Genomic DNA, 14,023 nt, shown 5'->3' with positions numbered 1-14,023 from the left:
CCAGGTGTGCTTAGCGTCTTCCTGGTTTATTTAACGCTCACCTGCTGCGGACTTTGCCCGGTTGACTCCGCCCTCCCGTCTTGTGACAGCGGCTCGGCAGGGTGGGTGTGTTCGCTTCATCAAGGATACGTACGACAAAAGAAACCGGATACAGACCTCAGGCAGCTCACCACACGTGAAGGAATTTCACTACAGATTGTGAAGCCGAAATACTTTAAATTATTGAACAATTCACCGCACTTTGAAAAATGTATGAAAAAAAGTGCGAACGCCCGAGTTTACAGAAATACTAGAAGAAACCCACCATCACTGGTAAGCGCAGGAGATGAACCAGTCATTAACCCTTTAGGTATTTTTGCATGTTAAGCATTTGGAAGCAGTTTAAATTCTGACCATGGAAAGAGCCTTGACCAACATGCTCTGGAAGTGTGCAATAAAAAGTCATTGTCTGTGCAACATGCTTGGCAATGAAAAGTTCTGGATTTCTATTTCTAAATCCCAGTGACCCAAACGTTTCAATGACAACAACTCTACAGCTCTTCCCTCAAATAGGCTCAGAGTGCACTTTCTTGTTAAAATATATTTCTTCCGTGACAGAGATCTCAAATTATTTTTCATACACCCCAATAATTGGAAACGTGTCACATGCAGTTCAGTCAGATCTTGCTACTTTAATTGTATTAAGAAATATATGCAGATTAATTCACTAAATAGTATCAAAACTTGTATCAGCAATACTTTGGGGCAGGTGTGATAACAGATGACCTATAAAAACACTTTGTCAAGTTATCGGTCTTTAGTTGTGCGGTGCTGTAAAGTTAATGCATGTAAACAATGTGTCATTATTCTGCTGTAGTGCTGCAATAAGCAGAGATCGTGAGAACATTACAACTGGTAGAAACATCAGTCAGTGTTTACTCCAGTAAAAGTGTCAGGTCTCCAGTCTAAATGCGGGTGACGAAGCCCATATTGAGGCTGGCAGGGATCTGAATGGTCTCCAGAGCCACACAGGAGGGGGAAAAGGGGAGGGTGATGGAAAAGATCTTCTTAGCGTCCATCATCAATGTAGTTGACTCAACTCGATCTTTCAAAAGGTTCTAAAACGTAAATAAAAAAATGCATATATTAAGAAAGTATGTTACAACAGCCTTAGTAAACACGGGAATGTTTACGTCTCAACTCACTTTTATAGTTGTGATGAAAGTGGTCGACACTCGTTCTTCAAACTCAATCACCGGTGTGTACAAGGTCAACACTTTGACGATCTGCAAAGGGAAACACACAGCGATCAAAGCGATGGCAGCAAATCACGTCTGTCGATGAGAAACAGAACATTTACTGATACCTGTGCCGTGGTGAGGGCAGTGCACATGGTGCAAATAATTTGGGCATCCGCCTCGGTCTTCTTTTTGATCTGTAGGAGCTGTGCAGCCTGTATGAGAGGCTCCAACGTCTCCTTGGCGCCGCAGTCTGACAGTTCCCTCTCCACCAGCCACTCCTCCAAATGCCATACATTGTACCTGAAGCATTGGAAGAACAGTTAAGAACGAACCAACAAGGTCCAATCTTGTGACACCAAAAGGTTAAAATATATATATATATTTTTTTTAAAGCTGCTTGTATGAAAACTTGAGCCTATTGAACCACAATATTTTTGAAAAAAATATACATTATATTCTTTCAATATAGCATCTTGAATTATTGTGTAGTCTTTGAAACAATTCAACCTCCCTGCTTGAGAAAGTTCTTGCGTAGGTCAGACAAGCGAACACACCTCGATCCATACTTTTCTGCCCCGCATGAAATATAACAACAACATGCTGATGACCAGTCTATGGTACCTGATTTGCAGGCCTTTGCTCCAGGAGCACATGTCCTTCCGCAGCAGCAGGTGGTTGAGTGTGACCGCACAGATGACGTAGAACAGCTGCTTGAAGAGTTGTTTGATGAGGTCCAAGTCCAACCCGTGCTGACTCATGGTAGTGTGGAAGGCGCCGAGACGCTGCAGCAGGACTTCCACTGTGACAGCCTGCTCTGGGGAACTGGTGCTTCTCTTCCTCAGGCCTGTAGGTTTGGACCCCAAAACACCCTGGATGGTCTCGTGTTCCAGCATGCTTGCCACTGTACCCAAAAAAAAGGAGGTAAAAGGCACATTGCACGTGTTTCAGTTACTTTCAGAAGAAGAATGCGTTAATTATGTACGGTGAGATCATGTCTCCTCACCAATCAGGGGCTGTAGGAGGTCTTCCATGCATTTGATGAGCTGGCGGTAAATTTGGATGGCAAGATCACCAAATACCTTCTGGTATTCGGACAGTTCAAAGTTGGCCAGGCAGTGCTCATTCTGCTTGGCGGTGTTGTGCGTTGTGAAGGCCTGCAGTAAATGGAGGTTTCAAAGACATCCAGGGTTAGCTGATGGACTTTATACATAAACATAATTATCAATGCCTCCTCAAGCTTACCTCATCGCCACTGTACTGCTTCAAACAGTGCATTAATCTGCATGTGTTGGCGAGCCAGAATGACACCACTTCAAAATCAATTCCTCTCTTCTACAGAAACAGAAATTAATTTAAAATAAAGTTATTTCATTTATTATTTAACGTGTCAAAGTTTACTTTTATACTACACCTTAATGACCCCCTTGATGCCGCTGATGGTGGAATTGAGCAGAGTGCTGACTCTCTGATCATCATTCACATTGTCTGCATATCGTACGCACATGAAGATGATGTACGCCGGAAGCCCGGGAATGAAGCTGACTGCTACACCTCGAGGCTTCAGATCTGAGAGGATCAAAGCATTTTAAAAAGTTAAATAGACACATGCCTCCGTGATCTATGGAACATTTTTAGATGCAAAAAAGGATTCGATGGAGCAAAATAGGTCCAACATGCCAGTGACCAGCTTCTTGACCAAGCGCGTCTCGTCCCCTTCCCTGTACTCCAACATGCCGCGGTACTCCTTCTCTTTGCGGGTGATATTCACCGCTCTGCCAGGACTAGTAGTCACCGGGGCTTTATACTTTTGCTGCGCACTCGCTGAATAAAAACAGGGATACAACATGGGAAATTACACAATCATTGCTGATGTCATCTGGAGAAGGTAATGTGCGAACAGTGAACGCTTTGTGCTCACCTTCCAGATCTTCCAGTTTTTTGATGTGTACTTTCAGTTGTTTTTTCAACTTGCGTATAGTTTCCTCTTGTTGCTCCTGCTGCACCATGAGCTCCTAAGATCATTGAGACATACTAGCTTAGTGTGAGAGCAACAAAAAATAATAATAATAAATATATTATAGTGTAAAGGGGTTTATATGCAATGTGCTGGCGAAGAACAAATCATTTAATCTCAATTAGAAAAACAATAAGAGGGCACTCATTTAAAAAGCCTCACATCCAGCGGTTTATTATCAAGGCGCTCCGCACCGTGGGTGGAATTACACAACAACTGATCCGGAGCAGAGCAGACTCACCAGGTTCTCGCTGGTGAGCCGGGTCATCTCGTGCTTCAGGCTCGCCTCAATACGGGCATCTTCAGGCAGGAGGAGGCTCTGGGTCAGCAGCTTCTGCTGTTGCTCCTTTTCAGCCTTGAACTTGTTCACCTCGTCAAGCAGCTTTCTATTCTCCTCATCGGTGGCACGTTTCTGCTCCTGCATCTGGCACTCCAAAATTCTGGAAGATGGATGGATGGTATACATGTTGTTGTCACAAAGCGCACAAACCAATTAGATGATGGTTATTTCATTACCTATTGGTCTCTTTCAAGCCTTCATAAGCCAGCCACAGCTCTCCATCCTCATTGAGTGTATGGATGTTAGTGGACCTGAGAAACAGCATCAGAATGTAAAGAACACTCCGTACTAGATGAGAATTCTTAACGGAGTTCCATGGTCCTACCTGTCAACATCTGGAAATGAAGGAATTTCACCTAGATCTAATTTCAGACCTTCCCCGAGCACAGAGTCCTAGAAGTCAGTTCATATGGGATTAATGATATACAGGAATTGTTAAGGTGTCGGTCGCATTAAATGCAAAACACAATTCACTTCCTCACCTTATGTTTAAGAGCCTCCTGGCGGACCATGTGTGACCGGAGGAGCAGCACTTCCTCTTTTCGCATCTCCAGCTCGTCATTGGAAGAACTGAGTTGTTCCAGCAGTATGTTGTAGGGCAGAGAGCCCGCGGTCGGAGGCGCAAACTCACTACTCTCATTGGTCAGAGACTTTCTCAGCTCATTCAGATTCTGTTTCAACTTCTTGTTCTCAGAGTCCAGTTCTTGCCACTAACACATTTAGAGAAGCAGAAGAGGAAAAAGTCAAACATCTACATGTCATTTGTTTCTTTTTGCCGTACAGTTCTTGAAACTGTTTAAAGGTTTATTCATTTAGTGACGCTTTGTGGAGACTTCCTTTTTAGGATGTTGATCTTGCTTGGTTACTTAACAAATGCATACATGTACCAGGTTGAAAGTCATACCTTGAGTGTTTCCAAGTCCAGTTCTGCCCTGCCAACAGTTCTCTGCTCTTCCACCTCCTTTTTTGAAAGATAAATACCAACCATTCAACAACAAATATCAACCGTAAGAACACTTCTCCATTTGTTTTAGTGGTTTCACCATTATATTTCAGTGCATACTTTTGCCTTCTCTTGTTGGGCTTCTTCCCTGTTTTCCAGCTGTTGCCATAGCGACTGTTTGTCCTGCTCCAGCTCTTTCACTTTTCTCTGGAGCTTCAGTAGGACGGGCAGGTCCACAGTTGCCTGAGTCTCATCCTGAGAAAACACAGCGAGCATCGGCCAAGATAATCTCTTCAAACTAACTAGAATGCTGCACTAATGGGATTATTACACGGCAGCCACGTCTAATCAAATTATTCATCACCAGGATGGGTAACAGACATGTCAGCAAAGTGGCCTTTTGAAGATGACACAAGTTTTATCACAGTGCAAAACTACTAAACTATATCCTCACCACAGCTTCTAGTACTTTATAGAAAATACAGCGAATAGGGGGGTAAACATTTCCTATTCAAGACATATTCTGGGCTGTTATATAGACATTTCTGATGCGGCACTATTGTGTAGTTTTTGACATTACCTCTATATGTATGGCGCTGTCTTCCCCCTCAGTGGAGCCTAAGCTGTGACTGAACTCGGAGGAGTTGCTGCTGAAATTGGAGTCTGTCCTCTTGTGAGTAGATTTGCTTGAACTCTGGTGCAAAAAAGGTTAAGAGGTCAGACGCAGCGTCAAATCGCGATACACCTTTTTGGGAAGTCCTGCATAAATTGCACACAGACACTCGGTAAAAAATGACTGTAAATGTTTTTCTAGCTTTGTGAGCGATCATAATTTTTTCAAAAGCTTTACATGAACGACTGAACTTCCTGATTTAAGAGATTCTGGTAGTGAGGCCATGAAATAAAAACGACCATGTGGTTAAACCAAACAGACAAAGTATTCCTTACATTGCAGAGATTCATCTCTTCCTCTGCGTCTCTGTGCCGCTCCTCTAGATGCAGGTGTTCACTCAGCAGAGCTTGGTAGCGATAGCGCTCTTCAGTTAGGTCCTTCTCCATCCGTTTAGCATCCTCAACGTTGGTTCTGATATCTGAAACCAAACAGTTATATATTTTTTCACTCATTCTAAATGCAGCCACCACTTAAGAACTGAGGTTTGAAGTGAACAGCTCAGTACCTTGTAACTGAACAGCTTGTTCCAGGATTTGTTTGTTCAGTTCATCTTTTTCGCTGTTCAGCAAGCTGTTCTTCATGTTAAGGTCGTCTACCACCTGACCGGGAGAGTAGGCAAAATCATGTCGTATTTTGGCAGTTTGCTGTGCGTTTTATGTTATTATGTGCGGCAAGCACGAGAGGTGACAGCTTAACACAGACCATAAACTACACTAATAGTTAACAATAGAGTGAAAACAAGTTCCCTGAAATCTCAAGTATTGAACTTATTTGCCTCCCGGTCAGCTGTTCAGTCTTCTGATCTTTGTAACTAGAGATGGTGAGGTCACATAGCTCCGGGTATCTAATGAAAGTCACCACGATGACAAAAAAAAAACACTAGTGACATTGAAGGCTTTTCTGCTCGGAGATTAATTTGGTTAAACTTGAGGGAACTGCTGCAAAAGGGAAAAGAGGAGAGGCACTGGGCAACAAAAATTCCTCTTTTGCATTTCAGGTTTCTATTCTTCCCAGAAATTATGAAAATAAATTTGGAGACGCAAACCCTAGAATCTTTAAGAAATTGCATGCTAAACAGAAAAAGAAAAAAAAAAATAGTGGATCACACAATCAGCAGTTGAAGCAAACAAAAAAGAAAATCTTCAATGTTCATGAAAACACAACTTGAGTGATGAAAGATGAACTGATGAACAAACCGTGAAGCCTTTTAGTAGAAACAAGTTAAGGAGTGGTTTGTACAATGGATAAATGTCATTGAAAGTATTGACCCATTATCAGAGAATTGTAGTGAAGTTGCCCAGCAGTCAAGTTGGGTGAATCTCGAGGAAGAAGGCCTACCTGCTGTGTCTGCTCCTTGTAGACCTTGGTGTGCTCCTCCAGGTCTTCTTTCTCCTTGCGGGTGTTTTCCAGCTCGTGCTGAAGGAACGAGAGCTGCTCCAGCAGTGAGGGAAGTGCCGCCGCCTTGGTTTTGGCCTCCTGCTCTGATCTGCGTAAGTTTTCGATCTCTCTGTTCTGCTTCTCCCTCTCTGTAGTCTGGCTCTTCTCCATAAAATTCAGCCTTTCACTGAGCTCTCTGTTGTCTTTATGCTGCAGGGGGAGAAACACACACGCCGGGCATGTCATGGGACAACTTCCAATGACCCCATGGTTTCAATCGAGCTACGGCTTTTCTTTTTTTTCTCCTCTCCTCATGGTTGATTAGGGAGTGAACCGCCGGCAAACACAAACAAACCAGTTCCCCAGACTCACGCAACGCTCACCTGCTCATTGATCTTGTGCTGCAACTGCATTATCTTGTTCTCCATACCAACGTTGAGCTTCTTTATACGCTCCACAGAGCGAGCCTCCACCTTCAGGTTCTTCAATTCCTTCTTTGCCTTCATGCGGCGCACACAGCTCTGCAGCAGGACGATGGCTGCCATAGTGCGTTTGTAGTGCGCTCTAGCCTGCCAGCCTTTAATCCATTTCTGGATGACGACAGCCTTTCGCTCAAATACCAACTGCAAAACAAAAATTATAATTGTCATTAAATGATAATGACAATAATCTTTTGAGAGCTCAATTGGTTGATAGATATTCCATGTAGGAGCAATGTAATTCAATAGTGTATTGTTAAACCGTAAATGAGGTCAACAAGGTCAGTATGAATATTGGCTGTCGATTCATAGGAGTCAATCTTTTTAAATCTTGCACGGCAAGCAAGGTTTAGGAAGTGCAGAACAATCTTGTGTAGTCTACTGCTACAAAGGCTGCACTGCCTCAACAATGTTAATAACGGAACTGGTCACATCTGGGCTTCCTTTCAGCTGGGAACTTTGCCATATTATATTCATGCTCAATGGAATATTAAACTATCAAGTTCCTCTTTGGGTTGACAGAAAAGCCCCTAAAATCCTTTCAACCTGCAGAAACAAACTCAAAAATACTCAAGGCAAACTCAAATCAAGGCTAATTCTTCAAGTATCAATTTACCTTGTAGTACTGCTTTCTAGCCATGTAGGCCCTCAGGAAGCACTGGATGGCGATTGCTGCAGAGCGCAGCTGCTGGTAGCGTGTCCTCGTCACCCACATGCGCAGATTCCGCTGGATGATGACAGCTGCTCTGGTTCTTTGCAGAAACATAACATAGCTGAACAAGAAAAAGAAAAAAAAAAAAAAAGGTAAGAAATGCAATAGATTGGGCATTAAAAACATTTTTTTTAAACACACTCACCAGCGCGCCTGGTGACCCCGTACATGTCTCTGTATTGTGATGGCGGATTCCCTCATCCTCAGGTACTTTTTGCGGGCCAGCCAGCAGCGGATGGTCTTCTGGATACGGACACAAGCCATTCGCAGCTTGTCAGAGCGCAGCTTCTCCAGGTAAGCTACCAGACCAGCCCTGAAGAAGATCTTGTTTTTGCCAAATTGATACAGATGCTGGTTCTACGAAACAAAAAGGAAAATAAGTGTAAGGTTTCAGTGAAAGTTATAATGTTACAGTAATGTTGGATATAGTACCTTTACAAGTTTTTCTAGGAGATTTTTGCAGGTTTGTTTTCCGTCATGAAACACATCCTTTTGCTTCATGAGGACCCGATAGCGACTAAAGAATTCCTGATAGGTCCATCTGCATGTTCACATGAATAAGACAAGTCGGAGGGATTATTGTAAAGCACACGAACTGCACACGGCTCCGTGCTGTACCAGATACTGGTGTTGATATGGTACCTAGATGGGAAGCCTGCTGCGGAGATCCGGATTGTTTCGAGGATGCCACAAGCTCGAAGCTGCTGCACTGCCCTCACAGGATCCATGCTTTATGAAAGGTAAAGAACATAAGAAACATCTTTAGCAAAAATGAGTGTGCAAATCTTCCATCTTTGCTAGTTTCAGATATTCAGAAAAAAAAAAAAAAAAAGGAAGAGTGACATGTTGCTCACATGAAAGGGGATTTGTTGTCATTTGGCTTGATGCAGCGTACGTAGTGAGGAGTTGTAGCGTTTAGTGTGTCCATCAGCAAATGAAGGGACTGTCGAAACTGAACAAATCGTAAGTGTTTTAGATGCTATTCATTTCCTTAAAGGGGCAATTCATTCGGACTAGTCTTGTGGGAAAGCTATGGAAAGTTTCATAAGCTAATTTCCCCCACACCACCAAATGTACAGTTGCCCGCTCTTTGCGCTCGTACCTGAAGTCCAACAGTCTTCTTGTTATCCCGCTGGGACTGACCAGCCCTTCCAGTCACATTGGCACGTGTGTTCCTAGAACTTGTTGCCTTCTCATCATCCTCAAACAGCTTCAAAAGCCAATCAACCTTAAAAGTTCATTTTCAGAGATCAGAGACACCAAACACAGCGTCCTCGTGGGACAGCAGATGGCAGTGTTTTCAATCTGAAATTCAAACGTTGCCGCATTTCCTCCAATAGTTGTGGTTGAACAATCCTAGGGTGTGTGCCGAGGAGCTTGCAACACACAAAAATACATTCAGTGTATCGAATCCCTGTGAGGGCCAAAAAAACCTGAAAAGAACTAGGCAGCGACAAACTGTTCATAAACTAATTCACCTTGCTCTTTTTCAGCACATTAATCTGCTCCTCATTGACCGTGTCCTTGTTTTTCTCCAGGAAACCGTCACACTGGTACTCCACCTACAAACAACGCACCAGAGCAAAGGTCACAATCATCACTCAACGTGGAGTTAGTGCTACTCTAATAAATAGAATCATTGAACGTTAGGAGAGAAGACACAAGTCTGACAAAGTTATTAGTGTTTCACAATTGACTCCGTCGTTGCTCTAATAAGATAAACATGAGGTATCGCAGACGACCAAGATGTAGCGCCACCTCAGCGCACGACCACGTTTTACCTTGTCAGCAAAGTGGTGGACGATGAAAGCTCTATTTGACATCCTGGGTTTATCAAAGTGAGCATTCTGCTTCAGGAGGGTGTTGTAAAGCTTTTGGGCCCATGTGTCATCAGAGCCTTTGGGCATCTATGGAAACAGGAAGAGCTGACACATCATTTAGTCAAGGCCTGACTCATTCCCTCCCAAACGTAGCATGGTAGAAATTCCTCAGGGGGAAACTAGCTAAAGAGAGAAAAAAAAAAAAAACTATAACTGGCATTTTACTTTGCACTCTTCATCCAGAAGGTCCAGAACCCCCAGCTTGGCCTCAATCAGATCAATGCACGGCTGGTTGTCGGCAAAGTCAATCAACGTCCAAGAGATCTCCTCCCTCAGGTACTCCTCTTGCTCCAGTTTAAAGACGTGCTAGAGGAAGCGATGCAAAGGATTAATGTGAACGTTGGGACTTAAACAAGGAATTCATTTGAGCGAGAAAAGACCCACACCAGGTTGAATTGTTGTTGAAGCTTCTCGTTGGCATAATTAATGCAAAACTGCTCAAAGCTGTTGACATCAAATGTTTCAAACCTAAAAAGGAACAAAAATAAATGTTTAAATTAAGTCATCTCGGAGTCATCTTTACATAAAAAAACAGAAAGAAAAGAATCATACAACATGGAGATGAACACACACCCGTAAATGTCGAGCACGCCAATGAAGGAGCTTTGCTTTGCTGCAGACTTCAAGGCATTGTTGACGCTGCACACAATCCAGCTAAAGACTCTTGCATAGATGTGTTTGGCTAGTGCATCGCGGCCATTCACCGCATTTATTTTGGAGACCGGCTTGACGAAGGTTTCTGTGGTCGTCTTGAGTTTCCGATGACATAACCAGTGGGCCATTTCTTCACAGGGCACACCCATCAACTCACAAAACACCACCAGGTGGGCGTTCTCAGGCTGTAAATACATCAACATACTGATTTTAGATTAATGAAGATAGCATCGGCTATGCTGCATTCAGCGGAAATGGGGGTTTACCGAGATGCTGCTTCTCTCTGCCGACTGATCTTTCACCTCCACATTGCTAAGATGAAGAATAGCTGCAATGATTTGGTAAATGGCCATTTGATCACTTTCACCGATTCCTACAGTGAAAACAAAAGCAGGAAAGAAAATAAGTAAACGATACACAATAATGTAAGGAAATGCAGAAACAAGAAATGTATACGTAAAGTACTGTCCATTCGATATGGGGTAAAAGCAAACCCTATTGAAACGCAATCAGCACTGACCTAACATTGAGAAAGCCCTCCTTGTATTGCACATGTCTTTGGCATCATCCACTCCAGCGATGACTGGGCTCTGACCCTGGTTAGTATAGTGGAAGTCATCTGCGCAACCTTCAAAAAATTAATTATAGACAATATTCAGCTACATAGAGCAGTAAATAGTTTTTCCTCAAATCTCTGGTGACTCTCATACCTAATTTGAAGGCTTTGAACTCCGGTAAATGTGAAGAGGCACAGAGCTGGTAGAATATATGGTAGTTCCTCTCTTCGTCCGCCTAAAAGGTAGTGGAAAGAGAATAAATAACACAAGTAAATCACATTCTGTGAAACTGATAGTGCTTTCCGCTGTAGATGCGTGCATAAACTGCCATCACATTGCTAAACTCTGGGTCAAACTGATGTCAAATTCTCTTGAAAATAGTTCACAGTTGCTTTACAAAACACAATTTGTTGCCATCTTCCCGAGCCAAGGGCCAGGCTCGCTAGACTGAGTAAAGTTAGTGTTGTTTGTTATGAAGCGAAGACGTACTCACGTTACATGCACATGATAGTGTTTTAAATCAATTAACTGCAAGGAGATGCGCATAAAAAAACAGAAGTGGGGAGGGCCACATTTAGACACAGTAGACAGGATTCCCATGAATAAATCAAAGAAAGTTACCTGAAACACGACTCTAGACTTTTCGAGTAAGTACGTTCGCATGTTAGCCCCAATTATACAATGCTTCTGGTCGAACCCAATCTCAATGTATTTCCCAAAGCGACTGCTGTTGTCATTCCTCGTTGTCTTGGCATTACCAAGAGCCTAAGGGAAAACACACAAAAGGCTCTCAGTACCACCTGGTCATTTTGTGTGTCATTGTGCTGCCGTGTTACGGTTACCTCCATGATGGGGTTGGAGGCCAGGACTCTCTCCTCAACGCTGGCCTCACTGGAGGAGCAGCTGACCGTGGCGAAGTAACGCATAGCATACTTAGCGGAGACGGTTTTGCCGGCTCCAGACTCCCCGCTCACAATGATGGACTGGTTCCTTTCATCTCTGTCTCAATGGACGTGAGGAAATACAGCATAGACCAAATATCAGCTTAAAATCATTTAGCATCATCATTAATAGACTTTTAGATATAATTTGCTTTGAAATGTACAAGGAAATGTGTTTGATGGTTCTTAAACCTGGCCATTTGTTTGTATGCCTCTTCTGCTACTGCAAAGATATGAGGGTCCATGTCTCCCATGTTCTGTCCGCTGTAGGCATTGATGATGTCAGCTTCATAGATGGGCAGGCTCTCATAAGGGTTGATGGCAACCAGGACAATCCCTAAACACCACAATGGAAAAGCATAGTTTGTCTAACATTAGTTGAAACTAAATCAACCATATCAGGGTTGTGGTGGTGTATTAATAACCAAATTCATAGTCATTCAATGTGTGTTTCTTTAAGAGCAGCCTGCACCACAACAATCAGCAGAACGTACTGTAGATTATCTCAGAGAGTCCAGTGAGTAGGGCTCCAAAGTCTACAGCGATAGTGTGAGTCAAAGAAGATGAAGCTCATTACCACAGTACGTGTAAATCAACTTGGAGTCGATGAAGCGCACTTTGAGGTTGTGCAGCACTGCAGGCTCGTGGAGGTAGCTGAGAGCTGTGAGGTCATTTTCCCCTACCAGGATGTTAGGGTTTCTTAGTGGTGGCAGGTTGTTGGTTCGGGGATCGATTTTGTGTTCCACCTCCTATAAAGAAAAGTTGTTAGCAGAGTACACACAATTTTTAAATAATAAGTCGTTTAAAAAAAATAAATTAAAAAAAAATTTTTAAAGTAAAAACTGATGGTTTATCAATAAAAAAAAAAAGTCACCATCTGTCTCCATGTTAAAGTTAAAGCATCCACTGTGCGCAGCTTATTTGTGTTCACTCAAGATAACCCCTGGGCCTTATTTCCATACCTGAGGTGCAAGCCCAAACTCGACCTCTCGGCTGCAGGTAGGAACAGCACGCAAGAAAGATGTGCCGTTTTCACGTTTTCATCCAGCGGTCCAACTCTTTTGAGCCCAAAAACATAAACGTGGCTTCTTGTATCCCACACGTTGGATACGCTCATACAGGGGCTCGCATTCCCCAAACGCCACAGCACACACATTCATGATGGCCAGGTGTGTGTGTGTGTGTGTGTGTGTGTGTGTGTGTGTGTGTGTGTGTGCGTGTGTGTGTGTGCGTGGCGTTGGCCGGTCTCACCGTGCCATCCTCCAGCTGCACACTCAGCTTCAGGTCGCCGGGTCTGTAGTCTTTGGTGAGCTCTGCTGACTTCCACACGTCTCGTGCATCTGGCAGCCATACACGGGCATACTGATGGACAGAGAGGGGGGGGGGGGGGGGGGGTCACTCACAGTAAGCCCGTCTTTTACAAAACTAACTTTCGTTACAGCTCTACAGCCAGACGCCAGCGCCATGTACCCGAGGAAACGGACAGGCTAGCTAACGTTAACGTGAGGCCAGCAGACAGCGGTCATGCGTATAATGTGGATAGAGAAGCGCTATTTTAGGCAGGCAGATAAAAACATAAGGAGATTTTTTTTTTTTTTTTTTTTAAACAAACTCTTCTCTAAACCATTCCAGTTAAGCTACACGAGCCATCCATTATCCCCGACTTATGTTTTACGACAAAAAAATAAAGAAGAAAAATAAACCGGTACAGCTTTCGCTCAAGAAAACCTATGAAAGGCGCCGAAAAGAGCCGTGACAGCGACGTGAAGCCAATGTGCCTCCTACCTGGGCGTAGAGTTCACAGGCTGCCATGTCCGACGAGCCCTCACAAACTGTCTCCAGAGGGAAACATTGCGCTGACTAGCAGGGGTGGAGGACACGGACTTTGTGTGAGCTGCTCTCTCCGGGCGGGTGCTCTGCGCCGCGAGGACAGGTGAAGTGCGTCAGCGCGCGCCTCGCCCGCCACCCAGCGGACACGCGCGTCACAAACGGCTCACAAAATACACGGTCAAATATACGAATATTTTATACGACGAACCCGTTGTTGGGTTGATTGCAATTAGGTTGAGTTCCACTTGTTTAAATATTCCAATGTGTAATTTGTTTTACTTGGGAACTAAAGTATTTGTTGAGCTTAATTTTACACCACTTGGTGACTGACATGGAAATAAAAATACCTTCACAAGACAGTCAGCTCCAGTATATAGAGAAGCTTGACTTAATAAAGGTTGTT

General features: G+C 43.6%; 1 protein-coding gene across 1 annotated transcript; it reads right to left on the bottom strand.

Annotated features, from left to right (window-relative positions):
- Nucleotides 1–651: 651 nt before the first annotated feature.
- LOC120808666 (unconventional myosin-Va) lies at nt 652–13,790 on the bottom strand. Its single transcript, XM_040161702.2, has 40 exons — nt 13,576–13,790; nt 13,042–13,152; nt 12,368–12,539; nt 11,983–12,127; nt 11,692–11,848; nt 11,471–11,614; nt 11,003–11,084; nt 10,813–10,920; nt 10,559–10,665; nt 10,212–10,477; nt 10,025–10,106; nt 9,804–9,944; nt 9,540–9,665; nt 9,237–9,320; nt 8,861–8,986; nt 8,613–8,710; nt 8,401–8,487; nt 8,191–8,299; nt 7,904–8,115; nt 7,663–7,819; nt 6,951–7,190; nt 6,529–6,777; nt 5,696–5,789; nt 5,466–5,608; nt 5,098–5,211; nt 4,638–4,772; nt 4,479–4,535; nt 4,057–4,284; nt 3,900–3,967; nt 3,751–3,825; nt 3,476–3,674; nt 3,139–3,232; nt 2,898–3,041; nt 2,632–2,786; nt 2,463–2,552; nt 2,224–2,374; nt 1,842–2,121; nt 1,346–1,520; nt 1,185–1,265; nt 652–1,097 (listed from the first exon to the last, which is right to left on the bottom strand). Exons 1-40 carry the CDS (start codon nt 13,600–13,602, stop codon nt 945–947), a joined length of 5,466 nt encoding a protein of 1,821 aa, XP_040017636.2. The 5' UTR covers nt 13,603–13,790; the 3' UTR covers nt 652–944.
- Nucleotides 13,791–14,023: the final 233 nt, after the last annotated feature.

Source organism: Gasterosteus aculeatus, chromosome X, assembly GCF_964276395.1.
Source record: "Gasterosteus aculeatus chromosome X, fGasAcu3.hap1.1, whole genome shotgun sequence".
NCBI lineage: Eukaryota > Metazoa > Chordata > Actinopteri > Perciformes > Gasterosteidae > Gasterosteus > Gasterosteus aculeatus.
Note: the sequence above shows the minus strand (reverse complement) of the source record. Positions and strands in the feature narration are given on the sequence as shown.